This window comes from Aphis gossypii, unplaced genomic scaffold, assembly GCF_020184175.1.
Source record: "Aphis gossypii isolate Hap1 unplaced genomic scaffold, ASM2018417v2 Contig00572, whole genome shotgun sequence".
In the NCBI taxonomy this organism is placed as follows: Eukaryota; Metazoa; Arthropoda; class Insecta; order Hemiptera; family Aphididae; genus Aphis; species Aphis gossypii.
In genome coordinates, this window is record NW_026083169.1 from 59,218 (window position 1) to 83,901 (window position 24,684).

The 24,684-nt window shown below is 34.1% G+C and overlaps 3 protein-coding genes across 5 annotated transcripts; 1 reads left to right on the forward strand and 2 right to left on the reverse strand.

Moving 5' to 3' along the window:
- Nucleotides 1-1,201: 1,201 nt before the first annotated feature.
- Nucleotides 1,202-7,952, forward strand: LOC126554662 (uncharacterized). 3 transcript variants are annotated; one of them, XM_050209718.1, is made up of 5 exons: nucleotides 1,202-1,577; nucleotides 1,665-2,275; nucleotides 2,507-3,973; nucleotides 5,302-6,811; nucleotides 6,925-7,071. In XM_050209718.1, the coding sequence occupies exons 1-5, from the start codon at nucleotides 1,371-1,373 to the stop codon at nucleotides 6,955-6,957; spliced, it is 3,828 nt and encodes a 1,275-aa protein (XP_050065675.1). In that variant the 5' UTR covers nucleotides 1,202-1,370; the 3' UTR covers nucleotides 6,958-7,071. The 3 variants fall into 3 exon arrangements, with proteins under 3 accessions (XP_050065675.1, XP_050065673.1, XP_050065674.1); XM_050209716.1 differs by having other exon boundaries at nucleotides 5,302-7,952; XM_050209717.1 differs by having other exon boundaries at nucleotides 2,543-3,973; nucleotides 5,302-7,952.
- Nucleotides 7,953-18,774: 10,822 nt separating this feature from the next.
- On the reverse strand, nucleotides 18,775-19,422 carry LOC126554659 (uncharacterized). Its single transcript, XM_050209714.1, has one exon. It carries the CDS (start codon nucleotides 19,420-19,422, stop codon nucleotides 18,775-18,777), a length of 648 nt encoding a protein of 215 aa, XP_050065671.1.
- A 3,073-nt stretch (nucleotides 19,423-22,495) lies between these two features.
- Nucleotides 22,496-23,323, reverse strand: LOC126554661 (uncharacterized). The gene has a single exon (XM_050209715.1). The coding sequence runs from the start codon at nucleotides 23,321-23,323 to the stop codon at nucleotides 22,496-22,498; it is 828 nt and encodes a 275-aa protein (XP_050065672.1).
- Between the last annotated feature and the right edge of the window lie 1,361 nt (nucleotides 23,324-24,684).

Sequence of the window (24,684 nt, forward strand, 5' to 3'; positions counted from 1 at the left end):
TAATCTTACTGTGCAAATCTATACACACACACACACACACAAACATACTTACAATGACAATTGACACTGACATATATTGTAAGTCACTGTTCATTGCAGATCTTACCATTACAGTATATACAGTTTTTTAAATCCAATCTTCTCATAGCTTCAGTTCTGAATTCACTGTGCTCATAATTCATGATTTCTGTTTACTACTATATACTACACTACACTCATGGTTATATCATTCAATTAATTATAAACACAACATCATCACTATAACACTAAACAATAATTAAAATATATATTATATGTATACCATGTAAATACACAAACCCTTCATTCCCTGTACACAATAATGTGATGGTTCTCTATGCACATTGTACAACACAACATTCCATATGACCAAATATTTATTTTACTCACTTTCGACTTAATGTTTAATTGATGGTTATATCTTTCAAATAAATTTAAATTCACTTAAATCATTAATCATACATATAAAAATGTGAGTAACATAATATTATAATCTACTGGGGAGTGTAATATTTTTTTTTTTTTTACTCTTTAAATCCTTTTCTTTTTTTCGGTTCACTTATACTTATTAGCATTTTTTGTATGAGCGGGTACAATGCGATTGCAATTTTTATAACTTATTATTATTATAATTATTATATCTTACTTCTTATTGACAATTTCAGTTACAATCACAAGTGTTGGTCGTTACAAATCATACAGAAATGTTTAACCAGATAACCGTTTAAACACTGTTTTGTCATGTTCTCTCATTAATTTGTACTCATGACAAAATGTATGTATCACTATTCATTTTTAATGCAGTAAAATTTTCAAATAGGTGTAAAAAACTCATACACCACTTATCAAAATTAAAAACATTTCTATGCTACATACCTACAAACTTATACAAATTTATATTTTATTTTTTAATATATTACCATATTATAATATTTTTATTATAATTTATACTCTGTTGAATTACCTGTATTAAACATTAATCATATTATGCCTTGAAAATATATATGAACAAATAAGTTTTGTCATATTGTTTATTTCAAAACGAATATGTCAAATTATATTGGACCTACTATTGTAAACTCAAAAGTTTTCCTACTATTAAAACTGACCGCTTATGATTTATAAGGTAGTCAGACGGCATGTAGTGCCTGACGGTGAACTAGCAGTTCACAGTCAGACGGCATGTAGTGCCTGACGGTGAACTAGCAGTTCACGCAGGCATTGATAACGTTCATGTACACGACGGCGGCGCAGAAATTGTCGAGGTACAGTTGGATGACAACCGCGTGGAACTTCATGTGGTTCAAGTGGAGGATAACAATGTGGAAGTTGTTGAGATATACGACATTTCGATGGATGACAATACAGTCCATGTCGTTGAAGCACAGATGGACGACAACATTGTGGACGTTGTTGAAGTTCAGATGGACGACGTCCGTCAGGACGTTCAAGACATTGAGGAAGTCGAAGTCGTTGATGTTCTACTGGCCGACGCACAGGAAGAACTTGAATTAGCAAACGTATTCAATGACGTTTTACTTCAAGACGTCGAAGAAGAGGTCGGCGGTCAATAAACATTTCATATATTTATTATTGATAATAGTAAAAATACAGCGTCCATTCTAATTATGTTAATCAAATTGCAGTTGGAGCCTATTCCACCCTGTGTACCGGTTGCAGAACCTAGGGCACCTGCGCCAATGAGAGACCGTCAGGCAGGTGTTCAACACCCACTACCAGAACAACACAACATTGGGACATTGGATGCGGTCTGCAGGGATTGTCAGGCCCGTCACTTCAACTGTGAGCGCGCTTCTAAAGGCCACTTCTCCACGTGTTGTAACAACGGTCAGGTGACCGTTACAGGACATCGTGTGTTGTTGAGAGCACCGGTATTTATAACTAATTTGTTGATCGCTGATTCACAGGAAGCTAAAAACTATCGAACTCACATTCGCCGGTACAACAACTCTCTGGCATTCGCTGCGTTCTCCAGTGACCTCAATCCAAGACGGTTGACAGGTCGAGGACCAAACGTGTTCACTGTTCATGGCCAAGTGTACCGCAGGACGAACAATGATGTCGTTGGAAACGGACGGGAACAACCGAGATACTGCGAATTGTATTTCGTCGATTCCGCTGAGGCCAACCAGGCCCGCTTGCGACAACAGCCAGTCCCAGGCCGTCTGTTGGAAGGTTTGCTTGCGGACTTAGACCAACTGCTTCGGGACATCAATCCATATGCTCTGGCTTTTAAGTATGTTCACGAATAAAAATTAATTAACACATGACCTGAACGTGTTAACATTTTTATTAAACATTGATCGATTTAAAATCTTACACATAACGCATTTTATTTTTCAACAAAGTTGTTCTCTATTCTTATAGAGTTATAGGTAACACAACAAAACAAAAATACATTATAGTATTTATACTCAAAACAATGATTCACATGACTAATATTGTATTTTACATTTTGTAAACACAGTGGTACTTTCAATAAACTCAAAATGTGTGTGTATAGGAACATGCGTAGGCTGTGGTCGGAAGAAAGAAATAGAGCCAATGCCAACCCTGCTGTGGTGAAACCGAGGACGGTCACCATGCATTTTGTTTCGGATGCGGCCAGGGATCAGCGACGATACCAGATACCGACTGCTAACGAAGTTGCAGCCGTGTTCGTCGGTGACGATGGTCGACCGCCTAGAGACCTCAATCTGGTAATATATGACAGGAATACTGTTAATCCTCAACACAGGATGCAAACCATATCCGTGGGTTCGTGTCACGCGGATCCCATGTTGTATCCGCTGTTGTTTCCGTGCGGAGAAAGTGGTTGGCATTTCAACATGATGCAGGAGGGTAACCGCAACAACCGAGTTCGCGTTCGGAACACTATCCGGGAGTTTGTGTGTTATCGAATGGCCATTCGATATGCAGGAAACAACGATACTAATCACGAATACATGAGTTTGTTACATGGTGGTGGTTTTTTGTTGCAGCAGTACATTTGTGACCAGTACGTTCGAATGGAATCGAACAATCTCAACTACGCCAGGAAAAATCAGCGGGCACTCCTCGCTGATGCGTATCAGGGACTTGTGGACCACGTAAACCAACAGCACAACTTGGACGCGCCGGCCAACCCTATGGCTGTCGGCCGTAGGGTCATCTTACCTTCGACGTTCGTCGGGAGTCCACGTTACATGAAAGGATGTTATCATGATGCAATGGCCATTGTGCGTAAGTACGGTAAACCTGACCTGTTTGTTACTTTTACGTGCAACCCTAGGTGGCCAGAAATCACACAGAATCTCGGAAGGTGGACTGCTCCGACTGACAGACCAGATCTCATTGCCAGGGTATTCCACGCCAAACTCAAGGCCCTCATGCAGGACATTATAGTCGACTCTGTGTTTGGTAATGTAGACGCATATGTATACACTGTTGAGTTTCAGAAACGCGGTCTACCGCACGCGCACATACTAATCATCCTCAAGGAGGACAGTAAATTGCTCACTGTAGAGGACGTGGACAACGTTGTGTGTGCCTTCTTGCCAGACCCGACATCTGACAGGCGCCTATTCGATTGTGTGACGTCGCACATGATTCATGGACCGTGTGGAACACTCAACGCCAACAGTCCGTGTATGGTTGACAAAAAGTGTTCGAAGAGGTATCCGAAAGAATACAGCGACGAGACAGTATATGCCTCTAACAACGGTTACCCTACGTATCGCCGACCCAACAATGGCCCTGTGGCCCTTGTCAGACAACTGGAGGTCGGCAATGAGTTTGTCGTCCCACACAACCCATACCTTCTGGCCAAATATGATGCACACATCAATGTGGAGGTGTGCTCAACAGTGAAGAGTGTCATGTATTTATATAAGTATGTGTACAAAGGACATGACGCGGCAACTATGGAAGTATGGGATGGCGATGAAATATCAAAGTGAGTAGATTCAATTTATTTTTGTTTATATATGAATCCTTGACCACAGCCGTTATTGTGTACATTATTAAAGTGTGATCTTTCATGCACTACACTTGCCTGTGTTCTTTAACCAAGGATATTTATTTAAATGTGTCATAGTAAATTATTCGGCTACTTCACTTAACAGTAAATTTTTATTTTGTGATTAACATTCAAGTTTTTTAAGTAACTGCATTTATTTGCTTCACTACGATGCTTTTCAACTATCAAACGTTATACTTTACTGTTCAAAGTAAAGAGATGATATTATTACACTTCAGCTGTTTTAACTGTATTTGCAGATATGGAAATTTGTAACAAATGTACATTTCACTAATTCATACATTTCAATATATTTAATAAATGTATTTCACTTTTGGGTGTCAACTATGATTATACCATGAATTATCAATGAACATTTCACAATTAATTGATGGTTTTATTTTGTTTGATACATTTTATATATTCAAACGTCTCTGGTAGGTGTAATTGTTACAAACTCTATTAACCCATTACTTATAAATCTCAAAATACAAATGATTCACAACTGTAAATATTGTTTTTAATCCAAATGGGTTTAGTGTTAAACAAATTAAAGAAATATTAATCAATACCATCTAGTATATATCTATAAAATAATGATGTATGCATATCAATTGATATTTTATACCTTTACTGTAGTGTTTAGATAATACTCTTAACATATATCATATACACATATGTATATATATATATATATATATATATATATATATCATATATGTTAGCTCAATCATATCATAATTATTAGTATTATTATTGTTTATTACATAATCAAAATCATATTTTATATATTTTTACTGTAATGTTAAGATAATACTCTTAACATATATTATATACACATATGTATATATATGTATATATATATATATCATAATATGTTAGCTCAATCAACAATCATATAATTATTAGTATTATTGATTATTATATGCTATTATATATATATATATAATAATTATATTATAGCGAAGCACTATTAACATTATTTTTATTATTATTGTTTATTACATAATCAAAATTCATATTTTATATTTTTATAAGTATTACTGTAGTGTTAAGATAATACTCTTAAAATATATCATATACACATATGTATATATATATATATATCATAATATGTTAGCTCAATCAACAATCATATCATAATTATTAGTATTATTATTGATTATTATATTACATGTTAATTATACATATATATATATATATTTGCGAAGCACTATTAACATTATTATTGTTTATTACATAATCAAAACTCATTTTGGTTTCAGTTACATCAACTCACGATACGTCAGCCCGCCAGAAGGGATTTGGCGGTTGTTTTCATATAAGATGCACAACAGAAGTCATACGATCGTTAGGCTTCCGGTCCACTTGGAAAATCAACAGACCGTTTACTTCGCTCCGGGACAAGCCGAACGGCGAGTACACGACGATGTTCAACGTCGTACAAAACTAACCGAGTTCTTCTCGCTCAACGCACACGACGCGGAAGCTAGACAGTATCTGTACCACGAGATATCGGTCCAATACACGTGGCAAGCGTCACATAGAAGATGGACGCGGAGGCGAAGGCAGATGGGCAACGACACTTTGGCTCGGATGTACGTGGTCAACCCTCTAGACCGAGACCGGTTCCACTTGCGATTGCTGCTGTTGCACAAGAGAGGCCCACAGTCTTTCCGAGACATGAGGACGGTCGACGGAGTAGTGTATGAGAGCTACGCGGCTGCCGCCGTCGCGATGGGACTCATCGAATCAGATAGAGCGTGGTTGGCTTGCATGGAAGAGTCTGCGTTGTTTGACACTCCTCGACAGTTGCGGTATCTCTTCGTCACGATACTGGTGATGTGCCATCCCGCAGAACCGTTGGCGCTCTACCAAACGAGCGAGGCCACCATGATGGAGGACTTCAATCGGCGTTTCCAAGACGTTGACCGTAGCAGGGCGGCAAGTCTGGACGCCATTGGAGACCTTCTTCGTGCGCACGGGAAAACGCTCGCCGAATATGGATTGCCCAACCCGGACGTCGCTCTACTGGAACCCGAACCGGACGACCAACTGTTCGGGACAATAGACGCGGCGGCGTTATGGGCACGACGAGTGGACGACCTGAACGATGAACAGCGGACGGTGTACGATCGGGTGATGGCGGCCGTCGACGACAACCGAAACGTCCAAAAGGTGTTCTACGTCGACGGACCCGGTGGAACGGGTAAAACGACGCTGTACGGATGCCTCATATGGTCGCTTCGTAACCGGAGGCGGTCGGTATTGTGCGTGGCATTCACTGGGATCGCGGCGTCGCTCATGGACGGCGGCATGACAGTGCATTCAACGTTCGGGCTGCCGTTTGGTACACTCAACGACGACGATACGTCCAGCATCACCATGCAGTCTAAACGCGCGCAAACGATACGTGACGCGGCGCTTATCGTCTGGGACGAAGTGCCCATGTCACCGGGACCACAACTCGCGGTGGTCGATCGCTTGCTCAGGGACATCATGGGATCGGAATCTCCGTTCGGCGGTAAACCGGTCCTGTTCGCGGGCGACTTCAGGCAAATATTGCCCGTCGTCCGCCGGGGAAGCAGGAGTGCCATCGTCATGTCGTCGATTAAGCACAACTCTTTGTGGCAAAAGTCGGAAAAGTTTGAATTGACGCGAAACATGCGCGCCGGTAATGATGCGGACTTCGCGGATTGGTTGCTCCTGCTCGGCAGCGGTCAATTGCCAACGGTCGACGGTGTTCAAGACACCGTTGAAATCCCACGGGAAATGGTATGTGATGTTGTCGAATTAATTGATTTTGTTTACCCGCAGCACATGTCGTTGGCTAACGTTGACGATTTTGCTCGGAAAATTGTTCTATGTCCCAAAAACGAGGAATGCAGACAAATCAATCGTACGGTGCTACAGCGCATTGAGGGCGCTGAGAGGACGTATACTGCCATAGACACCGTGGTGATCGACGATCCCGACGAGGAAGCCAATTTTCCTACCGAGTTTCTCAACTCGCTGGAACTGAACGGACTGCCGCCGTTCAAATTGACGCTCAGGGTGGGCGCCATCGTCATGTTGCTGAGGAATCTTGATCCAAAGAGAAAACTGTGCAACGGTACGAGGTTAGTGGTCACCGAACTCCGGCGACACAACTTCAGAGCGAGGGTGCTGTCTGGTGATGGTGGTGCGCAAGACGACGTTATCATACCAGCGATACCGATGACTGCCGGTGGTGAGGACGACCTGCCTTTCAAAATGAAACGGATTCAGTTCCCGGTAAGGTTGTCGTTTGCGATGACAATCAACAAGTCTCAGGGTCAAACGTTCGACCGAGTTGGATTGCTCCTACTGTCGCCGGTGTTCACTCACGGGCAACTGTACGTTGCATTTTCCAGAGTCAGAAACGCTCAATCTGTCAAAGTCGGGATGTACGATGATGGTAACGGTCGATTTGTCACAAAGAACATTGTGTACAGGGAAGTTCTACTAACACGGTAGTAGGTATTAGTGACGGTGAAATTGTTCACAAAAAGAACATATCAGATTTAAAATAAATTAAATATAGTATTCTGTTCCTAAACATCGCTTTAGTATAGGTCACTCTTAATTATACATTTTACTTCTGATATATTTTTTTTGAGACTTTCTAGCCGGAGACTACAGTTTATTTATATACAACTTGGTTGTATACTGATCATGGGTCTTTGATCCACCGGGCGATGGCCATTTGAAGTACCTAATCCTTAGGGATCCGTATATTCTTAGGTACTTCATGTACAGTTGGGTTCTTTCTACAGTCATGTAGCTGCTATTCACTGTGCACTGTGGGGAGAAAGTTCGACAACCTCCACGTGGTTCTCTCTGGATGCGAATCAGCTACAAAGCGGATTCGTAACTAATAGTCGAACAAGTATTTCACATTTCAACTGTACAACTAATTTTTTATTATTATTATATCATTATAATATATCATACAATACAATGTTTGATCGGTTTGACTCTGTGATATTGTAATTAATTTGTACATCACAAAACATCTGTCATCTAAGCACCATGTATGTTTTGTACTACTGTTTTTTTTTAACTTATATATTGTGAGACGTTATGCTTAAAATGCTGGTTTAATGTAAACCAGTTATCTAAACATTATACATACTCATTCATCTTTTCACTTACAAAGCATTATTGCTTTTAATTGGTTCTGAATAAACCAATACATTTTATTTCAATAAATTGTCTTATTTTTATTTAACTACTTATCATATTTGATTAATGCTGAGTTATAAATTATAATTATCAAACAATTATATACTGTTTGTTGTTAATATTCTTTATTTTATTTATCTTTCCTTCACATATATTAATAATACTGACTATATAACGAATACGTGACACTGGTCAATTATGTAAAATATTATTATATTATTTTAAAATTTATTATGTAAATGATGATGTATATAAAAGTACAAATTACAAACATTTACTTTAGGTGATTTTAAAATTTATTATGTAAATGATGATGTATATAAAAGTACATATTACAAAGATTTACTTTAGATGATGACTGATTGCTAGACCTCCCCCTCAAATACTTCATTTCTATTCTATCGTGTAATTCTTTTGCATTTCAAAATTCTTTTGAATTCAAATTTCAAATATTTCAAATACCTACAATACAAAATACCTACAATAAAAAATAAAAAAATAAATTAAAATTGTAGAAAAGTCAACTCAAATACTTATTGTTGTATTCATTATAAATACTAACTAATGCCAATTTTAATTTTACTTCATAATACATATTATAATCGATTCTACTGCGGCGATTTCATAAACACGGCCACCCGAACGCTCTAAATTTATTGCATTCTTTTCAAGTTACTTTTTAATTTGAATTTTGAAAATTAAAGCTATTGCTTTCTCTTATACGATAAAATACATACGTCTACGATTTTTTTTTAATACCATATTATTACGATTATTATTAGTATAATATAAAGTGTAGTACTACAACGCGTTAATGGAGTACATTTTGAATTTTTATGTTTTCAATTTTTATGACATTTGATATGTTTTATATAGTTTCCTACATATCAAAAACAACATCAAATATATTCTGAACTTTGACATTAGGAGGTATGAAAATTATGGATTTAACTTTTGGACATCGATTTACATCATATATTATGATGACTGATAGCTAGACATTCAACTATCATTTTCACTAAATACATTTTTTTATATACAAAAACAACAGGGCATGCAATGGGAAACGATATTACACCGGTTAAGGACTGATAGCTAGACACTCAATTACCATTTTTCGTATTTATTTACTCGACTTCAGTACTTTTCTTACTTTTTTAGTGTATGATTTCTTTTCTAGACACCCGATTACAATTTCCGACCGAATTCCTGATAGCACGATTTTCTCACGACCCCCTCGAAGGCGGCTTCCACCAGCCCAGAAATCGAGGCACACCGACCCTCTCGAAGGTTAGGTTAGGACCCCCTCGGCTCCTTCCAAACCACCGGAGGTTAGGTTAACTAAAATTGTGACTACTAGACTTTTTATGATATTTTCTTTACAGTCCGTCTCCGATCTAGGGTACCTACTCACTTACACCGAATATCACTTAGACCGAATTTCACTTAGACCGAATTTCACAGCAGAGCGAGGCACACCCGGCTAGCAGGCTGGCCTGCTAGTAATAAAACTAAAACAGTGGCGATTAGCGCCACGAATTATATAATGTAAAAAAAATGGCGATTCGCACCCACGAACTTATAATTTTCAATTTACTATAATAAAAATGCGGCAATTAGTGCACGGACCTTTACGTTTTTGATCAACGCTGGAGAAACGACTGACTACTATTACGGCGGCAGATAACACGTCATTGTAATTTACGTAATGCTAGTTATATAATTCACGCGAAAATTAAACATACAAAAATAAATAAATAAACAGATAACAATAATTACGTGTGCGTGAGTGTGTGTGTGTGTGACGGTCGGCGGTGAGGCATATTATAATATATTAAATTTCGTACGTTCGCTCGAACAGTAGTAACCAGTGATGGTTGCTGCACGCTTCTTTTACGACGAATGCACGTTCCTTCGTAGGTTGGAGAGATGAGGTATATAAGTTAACAATAGATTAATAAGATAATTGATACGTTTATTAACTAGTTAAAACAATAAATGAAAAGGCTTTCGTTAGCGTAAGCACAAGTACTTAACTACCGGAGAGCAAGTGACAACACTAAATAAGTCTAACTGACTCTTAACTAACTCTAATTAAATCTATGATGAGGACTCATATTTATATGGAACATGCCGTGATGGAGAATAGGATGATCTACGTCTATGAAATAGCGTGATGTGTTTAATCCAATCAGGAGACAGCATCAGTAGTCCGACTCGGTGGCGTGATATAGTTCTAGGCCACTGGACTTTAGAACTACGTTTTTATACTAAAAACGTCGGTTTACTACAGCAGTGTAATATTATGCTATAACTCATTGATTTTCAGAAAAAAACAAATTTGCAAACAAAAATATTGGATATATAAAACTATTTATTAAAGGTAAAAGGTAAGTATAATACGTAGTATAAACAAATTTTCTATTGTAGGTTAATTATTTGCTATTTTTTTGCATATTGAAAACCAGCTTGCTATTACTTGCTAAATTTTTGCTATATTTTGACATACATTTCAAGTGTATTAGTTGAAGTGGGTGAGCTACTGAACTTGGCCCACCCAGTGAAAAATTGACTTGCTAATTTTTAAAACCAACTTGGCTATTTCTTGCTAATTATTTGCAATTTTTTGGTATAGTTTTGGAGTGTATCGAATGAGTGGGTGGGCTACCTGAACTTGGCCCACCTAATTAAAAAGTGATCAAATAAAATGTGAAAATGACTTTCTAATTTTGAAAACTAACTTGCTATTCCTTGCTAATTTTTCGCTATTTTTTTGACATATATTTAAAGTGTATTGGGTTTGGTGGGTGGGCCAAATTCATGGGCGTCATCATAATACACTAATTTTGTTTGAGGTATTACATCTTTATATAAACCAGAACCTTTCTTAGTCGTTGGTGATCAACCAAATTTAAATAGTTGATCAATTGGAGGTTCTGTAAATTTAGAACTATTCATTGAAGGAGAAAAATCAAATGAATCATTTGTTATGGTTGAATCATCAATAACGTTTTTTCGTTTAGCGCTTGAACTAGATAAAAAGTTATCAAATTGTTTTAAATTTAACTGGGAAGGAGTTTTAACTTATGTACTATTAATTTTTAATATTTTTGCGTTTAATTGTTTTTCCTCAATTTGCATTTTTTCATAAAGAGGTTTTACAACGTTTATCCATTTGAAATATCCCGAGGTTTTTGGTTTCCCGTCTGCTTTTAAATAGTCTTTAGTTGAGTACTTTTAAAATATTATAATATGATTCAATATCTTCCATAGTCATATTTTTTGGAACTTTTTCACATAATAAAGACCAAAGTCCTTTAGTCCAAGGATAGTAATTGTTAGTTACCATGATTGAAAGTAACAGGAATATTTGATATTTAAGTTGATCGTTAACCACATTATAATGCATACCATAGGATTTATCATAACGTTGTGATTTAGGATTTGAAATTAAAAAATTGTCAAACGATGAATTAAGTACACTTTCGCTATCTTCATCACTAGTGTACACGGTTTCTTTTTTATTAGTATTGTTGGAAATGTGGGAAGTGTTTTTTTCTGACAGTGTACTCAATGGTTCGAGTAAAGGTTTAAATGTTTCACGAAAATAGTTATCAGAATCTATAACACCACGTTTCATATCCATTATTTTACGTTTGATATTTATTTTTTTTTTTTTGATGTCACCAAATTGTTTAAAACCCTATATTGCATACTGTTCCATTTTTGGAACAGTTAAAATACACGATGTTATTAATCAATAATTGTATTATATGGTTATGAAATTATTTTTATTTAATTCTAGACTTAAAGACGATTATTTTAATGTATCATATATAACTATTTTTCATTAAATCGATAAGAAATAGTACTTAGAACATCACATTTTTATAAAGTACAAATAAACATAAAACTATAATCTTTTAAAAATCGTATAAAATTCACCATCATTACTATCGATATGTAAAAATATCGATTTGTTACTGATCATGTGGTTTACATAATGGAACAATCGTTTTGTATTCTTATATCGATAATGTAGTAGTACCACCATTTATATAAATGTTCCATTTATGGAACATCATGCGGATAATTACGCGATTGAAATTTATTGTAAAAATGACGATATAGTATTTCAAAAATAGAATTTTGGGATTTCCGATAAAATGATTTCTGTCGATCAAAACATTATCTACATTATTTAATCAGTCGATAATTTTCTCTGTAATGGACAACATTGCCGACGACGTTGACGCAATTATCAATGCTTTAAATATTCCTATCGAAAGTGAAGACGAAAATTGTGACATAGGTGATTCTGATGACGAATTAAATGGAAAAATTGATGACCAAGATTTAATTTTACCAGTTTTTTACCAAACACTTAATGAAGATACTGAACCAGAGCTTATAGGTACGTCAAATAATTGTAATATAACATCTAATGAAAATTTGATAAATTTACCGTATTGTGAACCATCAACGTCAAAATCTCAAAATGTTCAAAAGAATGAATCTGACCTCGATCAATTACTTGAACAATTTGATAGAGATTATTTACAATCTCCAATAGAAATTAAAAATATCGTAATCATTCCTAATTCTATTGATAAACCAATTAATTCAAATAAACATTCAAATAAAAAAAAAAAAACTGCACGTGATGATCCTGTAAAAAATTATAAAGACGTAGAATGGAAGTGTGGAAATTGAATTTTTGATGATAATTTTTTTATGTTTCATGGTAAAAAGAATGTTTCAAGTAATTTATTAAATTTAGACACTCCTTTAAAATATTTTTCATACTTTTTTGATGATGAACTTATACAACATATTATTGAGCATACTATACTTTATAGTGTTCAAAAAAATCCAAATAAGCCATTAAAAATATCAGTTACAAATGTAAAAAAATTTATAGGTATTTTAAATTTGATATCAATAATTAATTTGCCCAATTCCAGAAGTTTTTGGAATCCAATAATTGGGAATCGAATTATTCAAGACACTATGAGTTTAAATAAATTTGAACTGATTAAACAATTTCTTCAATTTAATGATAGTACTAAAATGTTACCGAGTGACCACAAAAACCATGACCGTCTTTATAAATTACGACCATTTTTAGATTGCCTAAAAAGGAAATTTCAGACTATTCCATTAGAAGAAAATTTGTCCATTGACGAGCAACTTTGTCCTACGAAAGCAAGAAGCTTTTTAAAACAGTATTTGCCTCTAAAACCACACAAGTGGGGGTACAAAATTTTCGTCCTAAATGGAATATCTGGTTTTATATATAATTTTGAAGTATATACAGGATTGGAAAATAATTCAGAAAAACGCTTAAGTACAGAGCCTAATTTAGGAGCATGCGGAAATATTGTACTACGATTATCCAGAATCGTTCCTAAATTTCAAAACTTCAAAATATATTTTGATAATTATTATACCACATTGGCATTAGTTGTTTACCTATCAAAACAAGGTATTTGTTCACTTGGAACATTAAGAAGAAACAGAGTGACTGGTATAAAATTATCAGACGAAAAACAATTAAAAAAAAAAAAGTAGAGGTTTTTTTTCAGAATGTCTTACACAGATTGACGGAGTACCGATAACAGCAACGGAATGGAAAGATAATAAAGTTGTCGCTTTACTCTCAAATTTTTCTGGCGCAGAACCAGTAAGTGTAGTAAAACGTTTTGATAAAAAAAAAGTGAACATATTTCTGTTCCATGTACAAACGTAGTTAAAATTTATAATCAGCATATGGGTGGAGTTGACCTTTTAGACTCTTATTATAGCTCGGTATCGGATCGCTATGCGAAGTAAAAAATGGTACTTTAAGCTGTTCTTTCACTTTATGGACGTCACAATGGTCAATGCTTGGTTATTATATCGAAAAACAAAAAAAAAAAAGTCGGCAAGTGGGTACCGCTCTGCTGTACATTAGGGGGTGGGGTGGACCTCGGACTAGGGTAGATTAAATTTGAATGCAATGATAAGTATCATTGTATACGAAAAACGATTCTGAACGGAGATGATTTGTCAGTCTATAATATATTATAATTAAATATTGTCATATATTTAATTTTTCAATTAGGACGCATTTGCATTTGGCATGGTTAATCAACTATTCCAAAAACATTGCATGTAGGTAGTTATTATAATTCACATAGATAATATCTATGATAATTCAAAATACCTTATATTATCATAGATATACCTGCTATACCATATAATCACATATAATATTGTACACAGCCAAGGTTTATAGATTAGTATCTATAAACCTTGCACAGCTGAAGCTGCTGGTATAGATAATAAACTTTATCTATATCTGTGATATTTTATGTTTTGCTTACATTCCGTATGTTGACATTGTTGGTTGATTACGGTTTTTAAAATTTTATTTCTATTATGAATTAACCATGTATTAATTGTAATCGTTTTAAATTAATATGATTCTACGTCGTGTTGATTCCTTGTGTAACAATTACATATTAACATCAAGACGAGCCATTTCTTAAAGATTTCATTATGTAAGTTTAATAAGTACCTATCACATTAAATTACTTAATATTTACTTATAATTATGTTTTTTGTTTATTGTTTAGATATTACTAATGGCTGAATTTTATCATCAAATATGCATATTATAGTGTAACCAAGCTCAGCTGATGTTATACTCAGTGTACTATAATACAAATTGTTATTTTAGTTTCTCAACTGGTAGACTTTAGTACAGTGGTATTCCAAATAAATTTGACCTGATTACTATGGACTATTTACAATATTAATAATTCAAATTAAACCATTAAATAAAGATTTTTTTTTATATTTTATAAAAAACAGTGGATTAATAAATTTCTTAAATTCTAAGTTCAATAGATACAGAATTGTGTAAGAATTTTGTATCACACAGCACATTGAGTAATGACAAATTGTTTATAAGACTCATAGTTCACAGTACAGAAACGATATCAACTAATAAAAATGTTTGCACTGTTAAACCAATGAAGGCAATTGAAAGATTCATATACTTTCAACCCTTAAATTTATTAAATATTTTGAATCTGTAAAAAATAACAAATTTAATGTAATAAATTAGTATAAACACATATAATAAGTGGCTTTTTAAGTATTTACTTTTTACCTTTAATGTATTATAATATATTCAATAAATTGTTAGTATTCGAGTTGTATCATAGTTAAATGTACAATGTAAAATATGAAGTATTATGAATAAATAAATTTAAATAAACTCTGATTATTTATTTTTAGTCACTGTATATTATAATTACCTATATACTTGGCACAAAATTACAAAATAAAATGTCCTAAACAATTTAAATTATGTATGGAAAATAACATCTATTATACAGGCTAAAGTCATCTAAATACTTAACACTGGAAGATAGGCTTTGCTGTATAACTGATATTATATAAGTTATTAAAATATGTTATGATTCTAGGCGAATACATAATGAATATTGATAATCTTAAGACCGCACAATTAAAATTGTAGTTTGTATTTGGAGGATTGAATACAAACATACATAGTATAAGGTATTAAGGTCAGAAGTGTGGATAATAATATATAGTTCGATATTATTTAAATAAAAATAAAATCTAGGTTTCTGCTTATGTTAAAAATAACAATTATTATAAGGTTAGCAACCTCACACTTTTCATTCAGGCTTGGGACTGGCAACTCATACATAATATTATGTAAGTGAATAGTTGGCGGTTTATACGTTCCTTTTTGAATCCAATAACAGTCAGATTGTAATATTGTATACTTACAGGTTAAGTTTACAATTTATTTTTAGTTGTGTTATGTTTTGTTTTTTTCCAATTGGAAAATATTTTTACATTCTTTTTAGAATGATAACATATACATCTTTGCTGTTGTTTGGCCATCTTTTTTCTGCAACTGTTGTGTCATTAGCGCAAACCCAATTGGAAGTTCCTTGTCTCAGGTATGCAATGTAATGGCCAGAGCTCGTGTTTTCTCCCATATGTAATATTGCAGCTTGAGTTTTGTATTGTGCTCCAGCAATTTCCAAAATAGAGGTGGGTACGCCACTAAGTTTTAGATCTGTTATCTTGTTGGGAACAAATTGACCATTTACAAATGTTGGAATAAATAGTTTTAGTTGAATTACTATATACTCATTTGCCACTATTATCTGATGTTTATCTTCAGAACTTCCGATGTTATTACAATTATTGCATTTGTAATCATCTAATGTATTCCAAACATTTTGATTTGTTGAAAATAATGTTTGCAAAGTTTGTGATCTGTGCTGTGGAATCTCAAAATGTAGAATCAAACTTGTAGGTGCATTGTTGGCCGTTGTATGTTTACAAGTATTGCAACGAATGGTATACATTCTTGAAATCCAAATAAAGATTCAAATGTAGGTCTACTACGGTGCATAAGTGCTTCTAAAAATTCTATACAATCTTGTTGCTGTTGCAGAGTATATAATATTGTCTCGTTGTCCAAATATTCTCTGATTGTTCGAGTATCACATGATCCACTATTACTTGTATATTCGTGTAGGCTATGTTGAAGTGTTGGTCCGAGTTGATTATTGCGAATTTCATTTACAAGAGATTGACAATTAAAAAGACCCTGTATGACAGAATTAGCATAACATGATACACCATCAGTGTTAGTAAAGCCACAAAATGTACTACTTGATGTTATGTCAACTTTATTCTTAATACTTGATATTTTTATTGTTTTTGGATTTTTTGACACAGTTGCATTATCACTTATTGTTTCTAATAATGAATCTGACCTTATGTTGCAATTTTCTGGAACTTTGAGAGTATTACTATTGACCTGAATAAATTGAATATCATTAATTATGATATTATAATCAACTATTTTGGTTGATTTAGTTTTAGTTTCAGGAACCAAAATAGTGTCACTATCAACCTGTATGAACTCACTATCGTCCAAGTTATTATTATTCAGGACCTTAGTTGATTTAATCGACTTTTTAGATTTTTCCACAGGAAATCCATCGATTGCAGGAACGTTTGGTTTAATAAAATTGTTTTTGACTTCTTCTTGTACAATTTGGTCATCAACAGTCTCAGAATATTTTTCTATTTCCTTGAAAGTATCTATGTCCATAACCAAAATAGGTCTGTGATCACTTATGAGGGACTCGTACACCAAAGCCGCAATGTCAACATTTGTAATGACATTGTCAATGGTTGTTCCGTGATCTGTAGTAATATCGTCAACCAATATTTTGTAATTGAAATGTTTTAATATTTGAACTAGTTGTTTTGGCGGTTTGTTGAAGTTTACATTGAAATCACCAATAAAGATAACATTGTTTTTGGTGGAAGCTACCGTTTCAATGAAATCACAAAGCTTCTGTACAGGAAAATTTGGCGATGAATATATCCCAATATAGGTAATATTTTCAATGGCTTCTAAGTGTGTGTTTTTCTTTTGATCTTGAAGCAATGTTGTGCTGCAGGTTATTTCTTTATGATTAATGGATTCTCCAACAAAACAAATAGAACCAATTTTACCATTTGCATGTATACTGTCTATTCTACAGCATTCAGTATGGTTCTTAATGGTATATGTGTCAGTTGATTTTGAACCAGTTTCTTGGAAGAACATTATTTTAGATTGTAAAAGAACGATATCCGCATTAATATGAGCTTCATATTTTTTTAAAGACCTTATATTGTGTGACATGCAGGAGAGTGGCATGTTGTGTGTCACAATTCTAGAAAAGCGCGGAATAAGAGCACAACTTGGTGTCCTGAGTCTGCACATTTCATGTTCAACTTTTGCAGAAGGTTTTGGTGGCTTTGCAGGAAAGTCTATATACGCAAACCTTGAGCCGAAGTTGCTCGACTACATCCTACATATAACATATTGCACTCCAAGAGTTTTTGAGGTATATGAAATGCTACAGATTGATATGTGGCACCTTGACTTTTGTGTACCGTCAATGCCAAAGCTTCTACTAAGGGCAATTGCATTCTAGTTACTTTATGGTGCTCTGCATTACCGAGTTGAAATTCTAATTTTATGATTTCAATTGGTGTCCACTTGCACATATCATCTGTGTGTTCGCCTTCGGGTTTAAGTTTGTCTCTTATCTTCTGTCTGGTTAGTGACCCCACCTCTGGCTCATCAAACTTGATCCAAACCCCTTTTGCAACTTCTTTACCTCCTGCAGTCTGTCCTTTGTTTATTTGCATGAGTTCTCCGATTGCACCGTTCACTATGCCGTCTTCGGTCGAAATTTTAGCTATCACCATGTATTTAGCTGTTTCTTTTAAAACTAATCTTAAAGCTAAACCCATAGTCTTTTGTCGTGGCAGTTTCTTGGCAGATTCAATATCCGATCGTTTCGCAGACGTATCAATGGCTTCGGATATGAAACTAACTTGATTCATAGAGTTAAGCACTCTCTTGTTCATTTCGTCGACTTCGTTATTAGTAGCCCAAAGATGCATTACTTGTGGTTGAAAAGTAATGTCTAGGTGGGTTATAGATTTTGGAAATATTTTACATCAGCTTCCTCCAACTGTCCTCTGGCCAACTTTGTTAACATTATTGCAAATTGTTTGTCATCTTTTTGGCGCATTATTTCAGTCAACTCATAAAACTTGAATGTTTCCCAAATAGATTTAATCGATAACATTTCTACAGCACTTGGAAATTTAGACAATATTTCTTCAAAACTATCGTACAATGGTGTTGCTAATACCGGTGCTAATTGAAAGAAATCGCCAAACACTATTACATTTATGTCACCAAATGGTTTATTTATTCTTAATATAGACCTCAATCGTTGATCAATGTATCCCAGTGTTTTTATGCCAACCATGGAAATTTCATCAATTATCAAAAGTTTTACATTGGCAAACTGACAACGTAGTGTATTTGAAATATCTGAACTTAACTTTGGTAATAATCCGGCAAATTGATTCAATGGTAGTTTGAAAGCGGAATGAAGTGTTAATCCTTTTATTCCATATGCAGCTTTACCTGTTGGTGCTGTCAGCAATACGGGAGGAAGTGACAGATCATCTATATCTGGTCTAAGATTTGCTATCCTAATTACAGATTGTGCTAATGCTCGTATAAGCATTGACTTTCCAGCTCCCGCTGGTCCAGTGACAAATACTTTCATCGCAGTATGACCTTTTCCCCATAATTGACTTCTTATGACATTAGTTGTATGATATAAGAGTTGGCGTTGACCGTCTTTAGACATCCGATTAAGTCTTTAAACTGTTCATTGTCTATGAGGTGCACTATTATCTTACCACCATCTTTAGGTGAATCTACATCTGATGTATTTGTATTTTCAACATAATCTCCAACATCGTTTATTAGTACATCGTCTGGTACCCAATCTTCATCGTCTACAAGCTGATTGTTGTTACGGCCTTGTTCCCCTTCTATTTGGATTTCATTATTGTCTAATTGGGTTTCTTCTACTTTATTAAACTGTTGGTATAACTTTTTAATTTGATCAATGTTTGTTTCATACACTTGTTTACAGTTAATATCTAACAAATCGGTTTATTCATCGCGCCATGGTAAAAATAACATAATATTTTCTCTGTAAAAGTCTTGTTCATTTTTATCCACATTAAACCTAACATACCGTATGATTTTTCTGATTTTACGTTTATGTATATACTTGTTTAGTTTTCCGATTAGAGTGGAGTCAATTGGATAAGTGGTATCAGGTTCATTATCAGTGTCAGAATCAAACTGTTGTTAGCCGTTTTTTTTTACCGCGGACCTCATAATTGGAGCCAAATTCTGCTAAAGTTACATCTTCAAGACTGTGTGGTCTACATGAATAGTATTCATTGAGACCGTCAAAAAAAATGTCATCAGATTTTGGATCCATTTCTCCTCTAACTGCCATTGGTTAACCTAACATTCGAGTTCTTTTATCAGGATGGCTAGTGTTTATAAATATATACCCAGTTGAAGTATTGCATTGCTTCATACCTAAGCAAGTGTACACTGCTTCCTGTGCAGAGATTTCTTGACTCCCTGAAAAAGTTGACGCTATTTTTTTCAGTTGTTCTTTAACCGATAAATCAGTAGAAGACTTAAGATTTTCGACAATGTCTCTCATTAGTTTTGATATTCCACGTTGGCTTTTTCCAATATACTCGATTACATATCTAACACAAGAATAAACGTCCAATATGAACTGTATATCCATGTTAGATTGCCATAACGGAAATAATTTTTCATTGAATCCAGAAACCATTCGTTGTTTTATGGTACGTTTTAGAAAAATTGTTGGCCGTCTGATAACAGTTCGAATAATGGATTTATATTCATTAACATCTTTAATTGACAATTTTTGTAAAATGTCTTCTAATGTTGGATCTGAAGATGAATCACTGTCCTTGAAGTCCCTGAGGTATTGCAGAAGTTTTTCATATTGTAGTATACGAATTTTTCTTGTGATCGGATTACTTATGTCTTCTGTTAGCGGAGTCAATATACAGGTTTCATTCATTGGCGGATATGGTATGTTGAAGCGACACTTTTTCATTTGTTTGTCTTTGTCAGTTCTGTAACAAGTGTGTGTATGACTATAAGTATTTTTATGCAAATACTCATGGGCCGGACTGCCATCGTCTACCATACACGTAATGTATTTGTTGATAAGTGTTACACATGCACCAAAAGTTTCTGGTTTGGCTGGGTCGAAAACAGGTGCATTGTCTAACCACAGTAGCATGTGTACATGTGGACTGCCCCTATGTTGATATTCGACACGATAAAAGAAAAGTTTCACACTGTGTTCTTTGAAAATAACATTTTTGGACTTGATCAATTTAAAAAGTGCTCTAAACCTATGATCAAAATAAGTAGCACAAACAACTGGGTCTTGTCGAATTAAATCTGATTTTTTTGCATAAGTTAGGACAGTATCATCAGACAACGTTTTGGAGTAACGCTGTTTATACAAAATCTTTAACAAATCAGTCCAAGTTGATTCACTAGGGCAAAATGTTAAGAATAATGTCGGTTGACCTTCTTGACGCACCATGGCAAAAACATTTTTTCTCATCGCTGCAAGATATGAAGGTGAATTTTGTACGTTGTGTAACATTCGGTATCCTTGATCGTTATCTATCATTTTGTTTAGAAAAGCTGGATTTGCTACGTCATTCGCAGTTGTGTTTCCTTTTTTGTTTTTTCGTAAAACAATTTGCACATTGCTTGCAATGAGTTTTTGAACTAATACTTTGCATTTAAAAAACAAGTTAGATGAGTCCGATGCAAACCTTCGATCTACGTTCAGCAGTTCAGACCTTACTACTTTTGAGTAATTTTTTAAAGGTGATTTATTTGTACGTGGATGCCCACCAAATAAATCAGGAAAAGCTTTTTCCTCTGCATGGTCATCAATAAGAATTGATAACGGTTTCATGCCTTCGCCTGGTGCAAAAGAAACAAAATCACAGTTTTCAATCATCGTGTCCATTGATCCCGGATTGATTGGTTCAATATTTGTGTCTTCGTCGTCGGTTTCTTCACTTTCATGATCCGAGCTATTTTCTAAACTTTTTGTTGTTTCTGACACATGCGCCATCCAATCTTTGTCTATTACAGCATCTTTATATAGAGGTTTTTTAATCAAATCATTCAATGCTGATACTACTAATGATGGTCTGACATTTTGATAAAGATAATGCTGTTAAAAGCACGATTTTCTTTTTAATTTTACCTTCATCATCTTAACTGCAGCTAAATTTTCAGCACGAATTGGCAAAATAGATGTAGTCTTAATCAGATCTATTGGAACATTGAGAACGTTACCTTTAATTTTTAGCTGTCCATCACTGCGAAGACATTTGAATATTTTCATAAACGGTAATCTAAGGGAAACCATTTGTTTTTCTATTTGATTTAATTGCGTAACTGAAGACGGAACACTGTTTAACTCATAACCATTTCTTATGTACAACGGAGGAACTTTGGATTTTTTTATATGCGGAAGACAACTGGAACATATCGTCACAGTATTCTTGGGATCACTTGGAATTGACATTCCCAATCGACTGAAGATATCAGAGTTGCATTTATTGACACTGGATGGGAAACGTAATCTATGACACGAATAACATTTTTCTGATAAACCTTGAGACCTTTTCAAAATATATTCAGATATCAAAACATCTTCCTTCTGCCTAGTTTCATTTGCTTTTTGCCGTTCTCGTTTTTTATAAGATATTGAATTTGGTGTTTTTTTTTTTAGTAGATACATTTTGACATAGGCTACTATCCGATGGTAATCTTCGCTTTCTCATGTTTCGAACATTTTGAATTTGATATGTTTTTTTGAAAACTGGATTTTCCATTCGTTTCAATCTGTTCTTCATACTGGCAACCTTGTTTGCATTTTTTATAACTGGATCTTGCAATCGTTTCAACATGCTCTTACGACTGGCGATCTGGTTGGCTTTTTTAACATCCGGATCTTGCAGTCGTTTCAACATGCTCTTACGACTGGCGATCTGGTTGGCTTTTTTAACATCCGGATCTTGCGGTCGTTTCAACGTGCTCTTACGACTGGCGATCTGGTTGGCTTTTTTAACATCCGGTTTTTGCAGTCGTTTCAACATGCTCTTACGACTGGCGATCTGGTTAGCTTTTTTAAAATCGGGATCTTGCAGTCGTTTCAACATGCTCTTACGACTGGCGATCTGGTTGGCTTTTTTAACATCCGGATCTTGCAGTCGTTTCAACATGTTCTTACGACTGGCGATCTGGTTAGCTTTTTTAAAATCGGGATCTTGCAGTCGCTTCGACCTGTTCTTACGACTGGCGATCTGATTAGCTTTCTTTAAAACTGGGTCTTTCAATCGTTTTATTGTACTTTTTAAATTTAACAATTTTCTTTGATTTGTAGCAACAATATCATCAGACGCACGGCTTAATTGTTTTCTCAATTTATCCTTTTCAAGTTCTTGCAAATGAAGAACAATGTTTTCGCGTGATATTTTTATTGCTTCTTTTTTATTTTGTGTACGTTTACTCGGACGTCCCATTTTATGAAAAAAAAATATATATATATATTAGACAAAAATAAATAAATAAAAATAAACTTACAGCTAAAAAAAACCTTAATACTAAAAGTTTTTAAAAAAAAAAACAACAACAACTGCTACCTCTGTCAACCAAAAAAAAAAAAATACAAAATTAGCTGATAATTAGAGTATATAATATTATAAAATAATTAATTTGAAAATTACCTTAACACAAGTCACAATCACAGAAATCCAGTAAATGAATCAAGAAAAAAATGATCTAAAACAAAATTATGAATGTTACCAAAAAGAAATATATAATAAAAACACCTGAATTTTAGTAGCACCGCTATTATAATATGATAGAGTGTAAGGACACAACCTTAACATATTTGACATTTACAATTAATATACAAATACATACTAAATTCCTAATTTATTCATTTTCCTTTATTAAATAAAGTAGTTATTTTTTAAGAGGATGCTATCCATACATTTGTTGTCTCCGTCTTACACACGCCCGATATACCAAAATTTCGTTCACTAGTTTCAATAGTGGGCTGTTAATTTTGATATTGGAGTAAATTGACCAATTATACAATTTTTATATAATAACATTATCTGTGTTTAAGCGTTGGCTTCTATTCTATAGTTTAATTCTCAAGCGGGATATGAACATTTTTAATTTGTGATATTTCACTGCATACTTGCTCATAGTATGCTGGAAAAAATTGAAAAATCGCCAAAAGCACAGATAATGTTCTTACCTAAAAGTTTGATAATAGGACAATTTAATCTAATATCAAAACTAACAGCACACTATTGAAACTAGTGAACGAAATTTTGCTATATCAGGTGTGTGTAAGACGGAGACAACAAATGCATGGGTAGCGTCCTCTTAATAAATAATAAATATATCTAATATTTTAAAAATTAAGTACAATTAAAATATTAAATAATATCTCCTACTCATAATGTCTAATAAGTATTATATTTTCAATAATCAAATGCTAAATATTTTATGGAATCCAAAAAAATTAAAGAGCTTTATTTATATTTAACTATTATAGGTATTTATTATTGTTTAACACGAAAATCATAATATATGAGTACTTTTTAATTGGTAATCAGTCAAAAAGTCTATGGAAAAAAGTCCGAACACATGTTTAGTGTCGGACAAACAAAAAGTCCGAAAATACAAATTATTCTATTAAATTTTCATTTATAATTGTATAATTTATTATCCATTTTAATCAATTTTAATAGGTATTTTAATATACATGTATTTATCTAGAATCTAGATCTATATAATGTTTGTTCTTTTATATAATAATCGTGGTAATATTGATTATTGTTTGTAGGTACATAATATAATTTTATGG

Excerpts from the sequence above, each read along its gene's own strand:
- LOC126554662 (XM_050209716.1), top strand. The coding sequence starts at position 1,371 with ATGGATGACAATACAGTCCATGTCGTTGAAGCACAGATGGACGACAAC. Across the intron at positions 2,276-2,506 it reads CCATATGCTCTGGCTTTTAA|TGGTACTTTCAATAAACTCA; the intron begins GTATGTTCACGA and ends TTGTAAACACAG. Across the intron at positions 3,974-5,301 it reads GATGGCGATGAAATATCAAA|TTACATCAACTCACGATACG; the intron begins GTGAGTAGATTC and ends TTTTGGTTTCAG.
- LOC126554659 (XM_050209714.1), bottom strand. The coding sequence starts at position 19,422 with ATGAAAGTATTTGTCACTGGACCAGCGGGAGCTGGAAAGTCAATGCTT.
- LOC126554661 (XM_050209715.1), bottom strand. The coding sequence starts at position 23,323 with ATGGGACGTCCGAGTAAACGTACACAAAATAAAAAAGAAGCAATAAAA.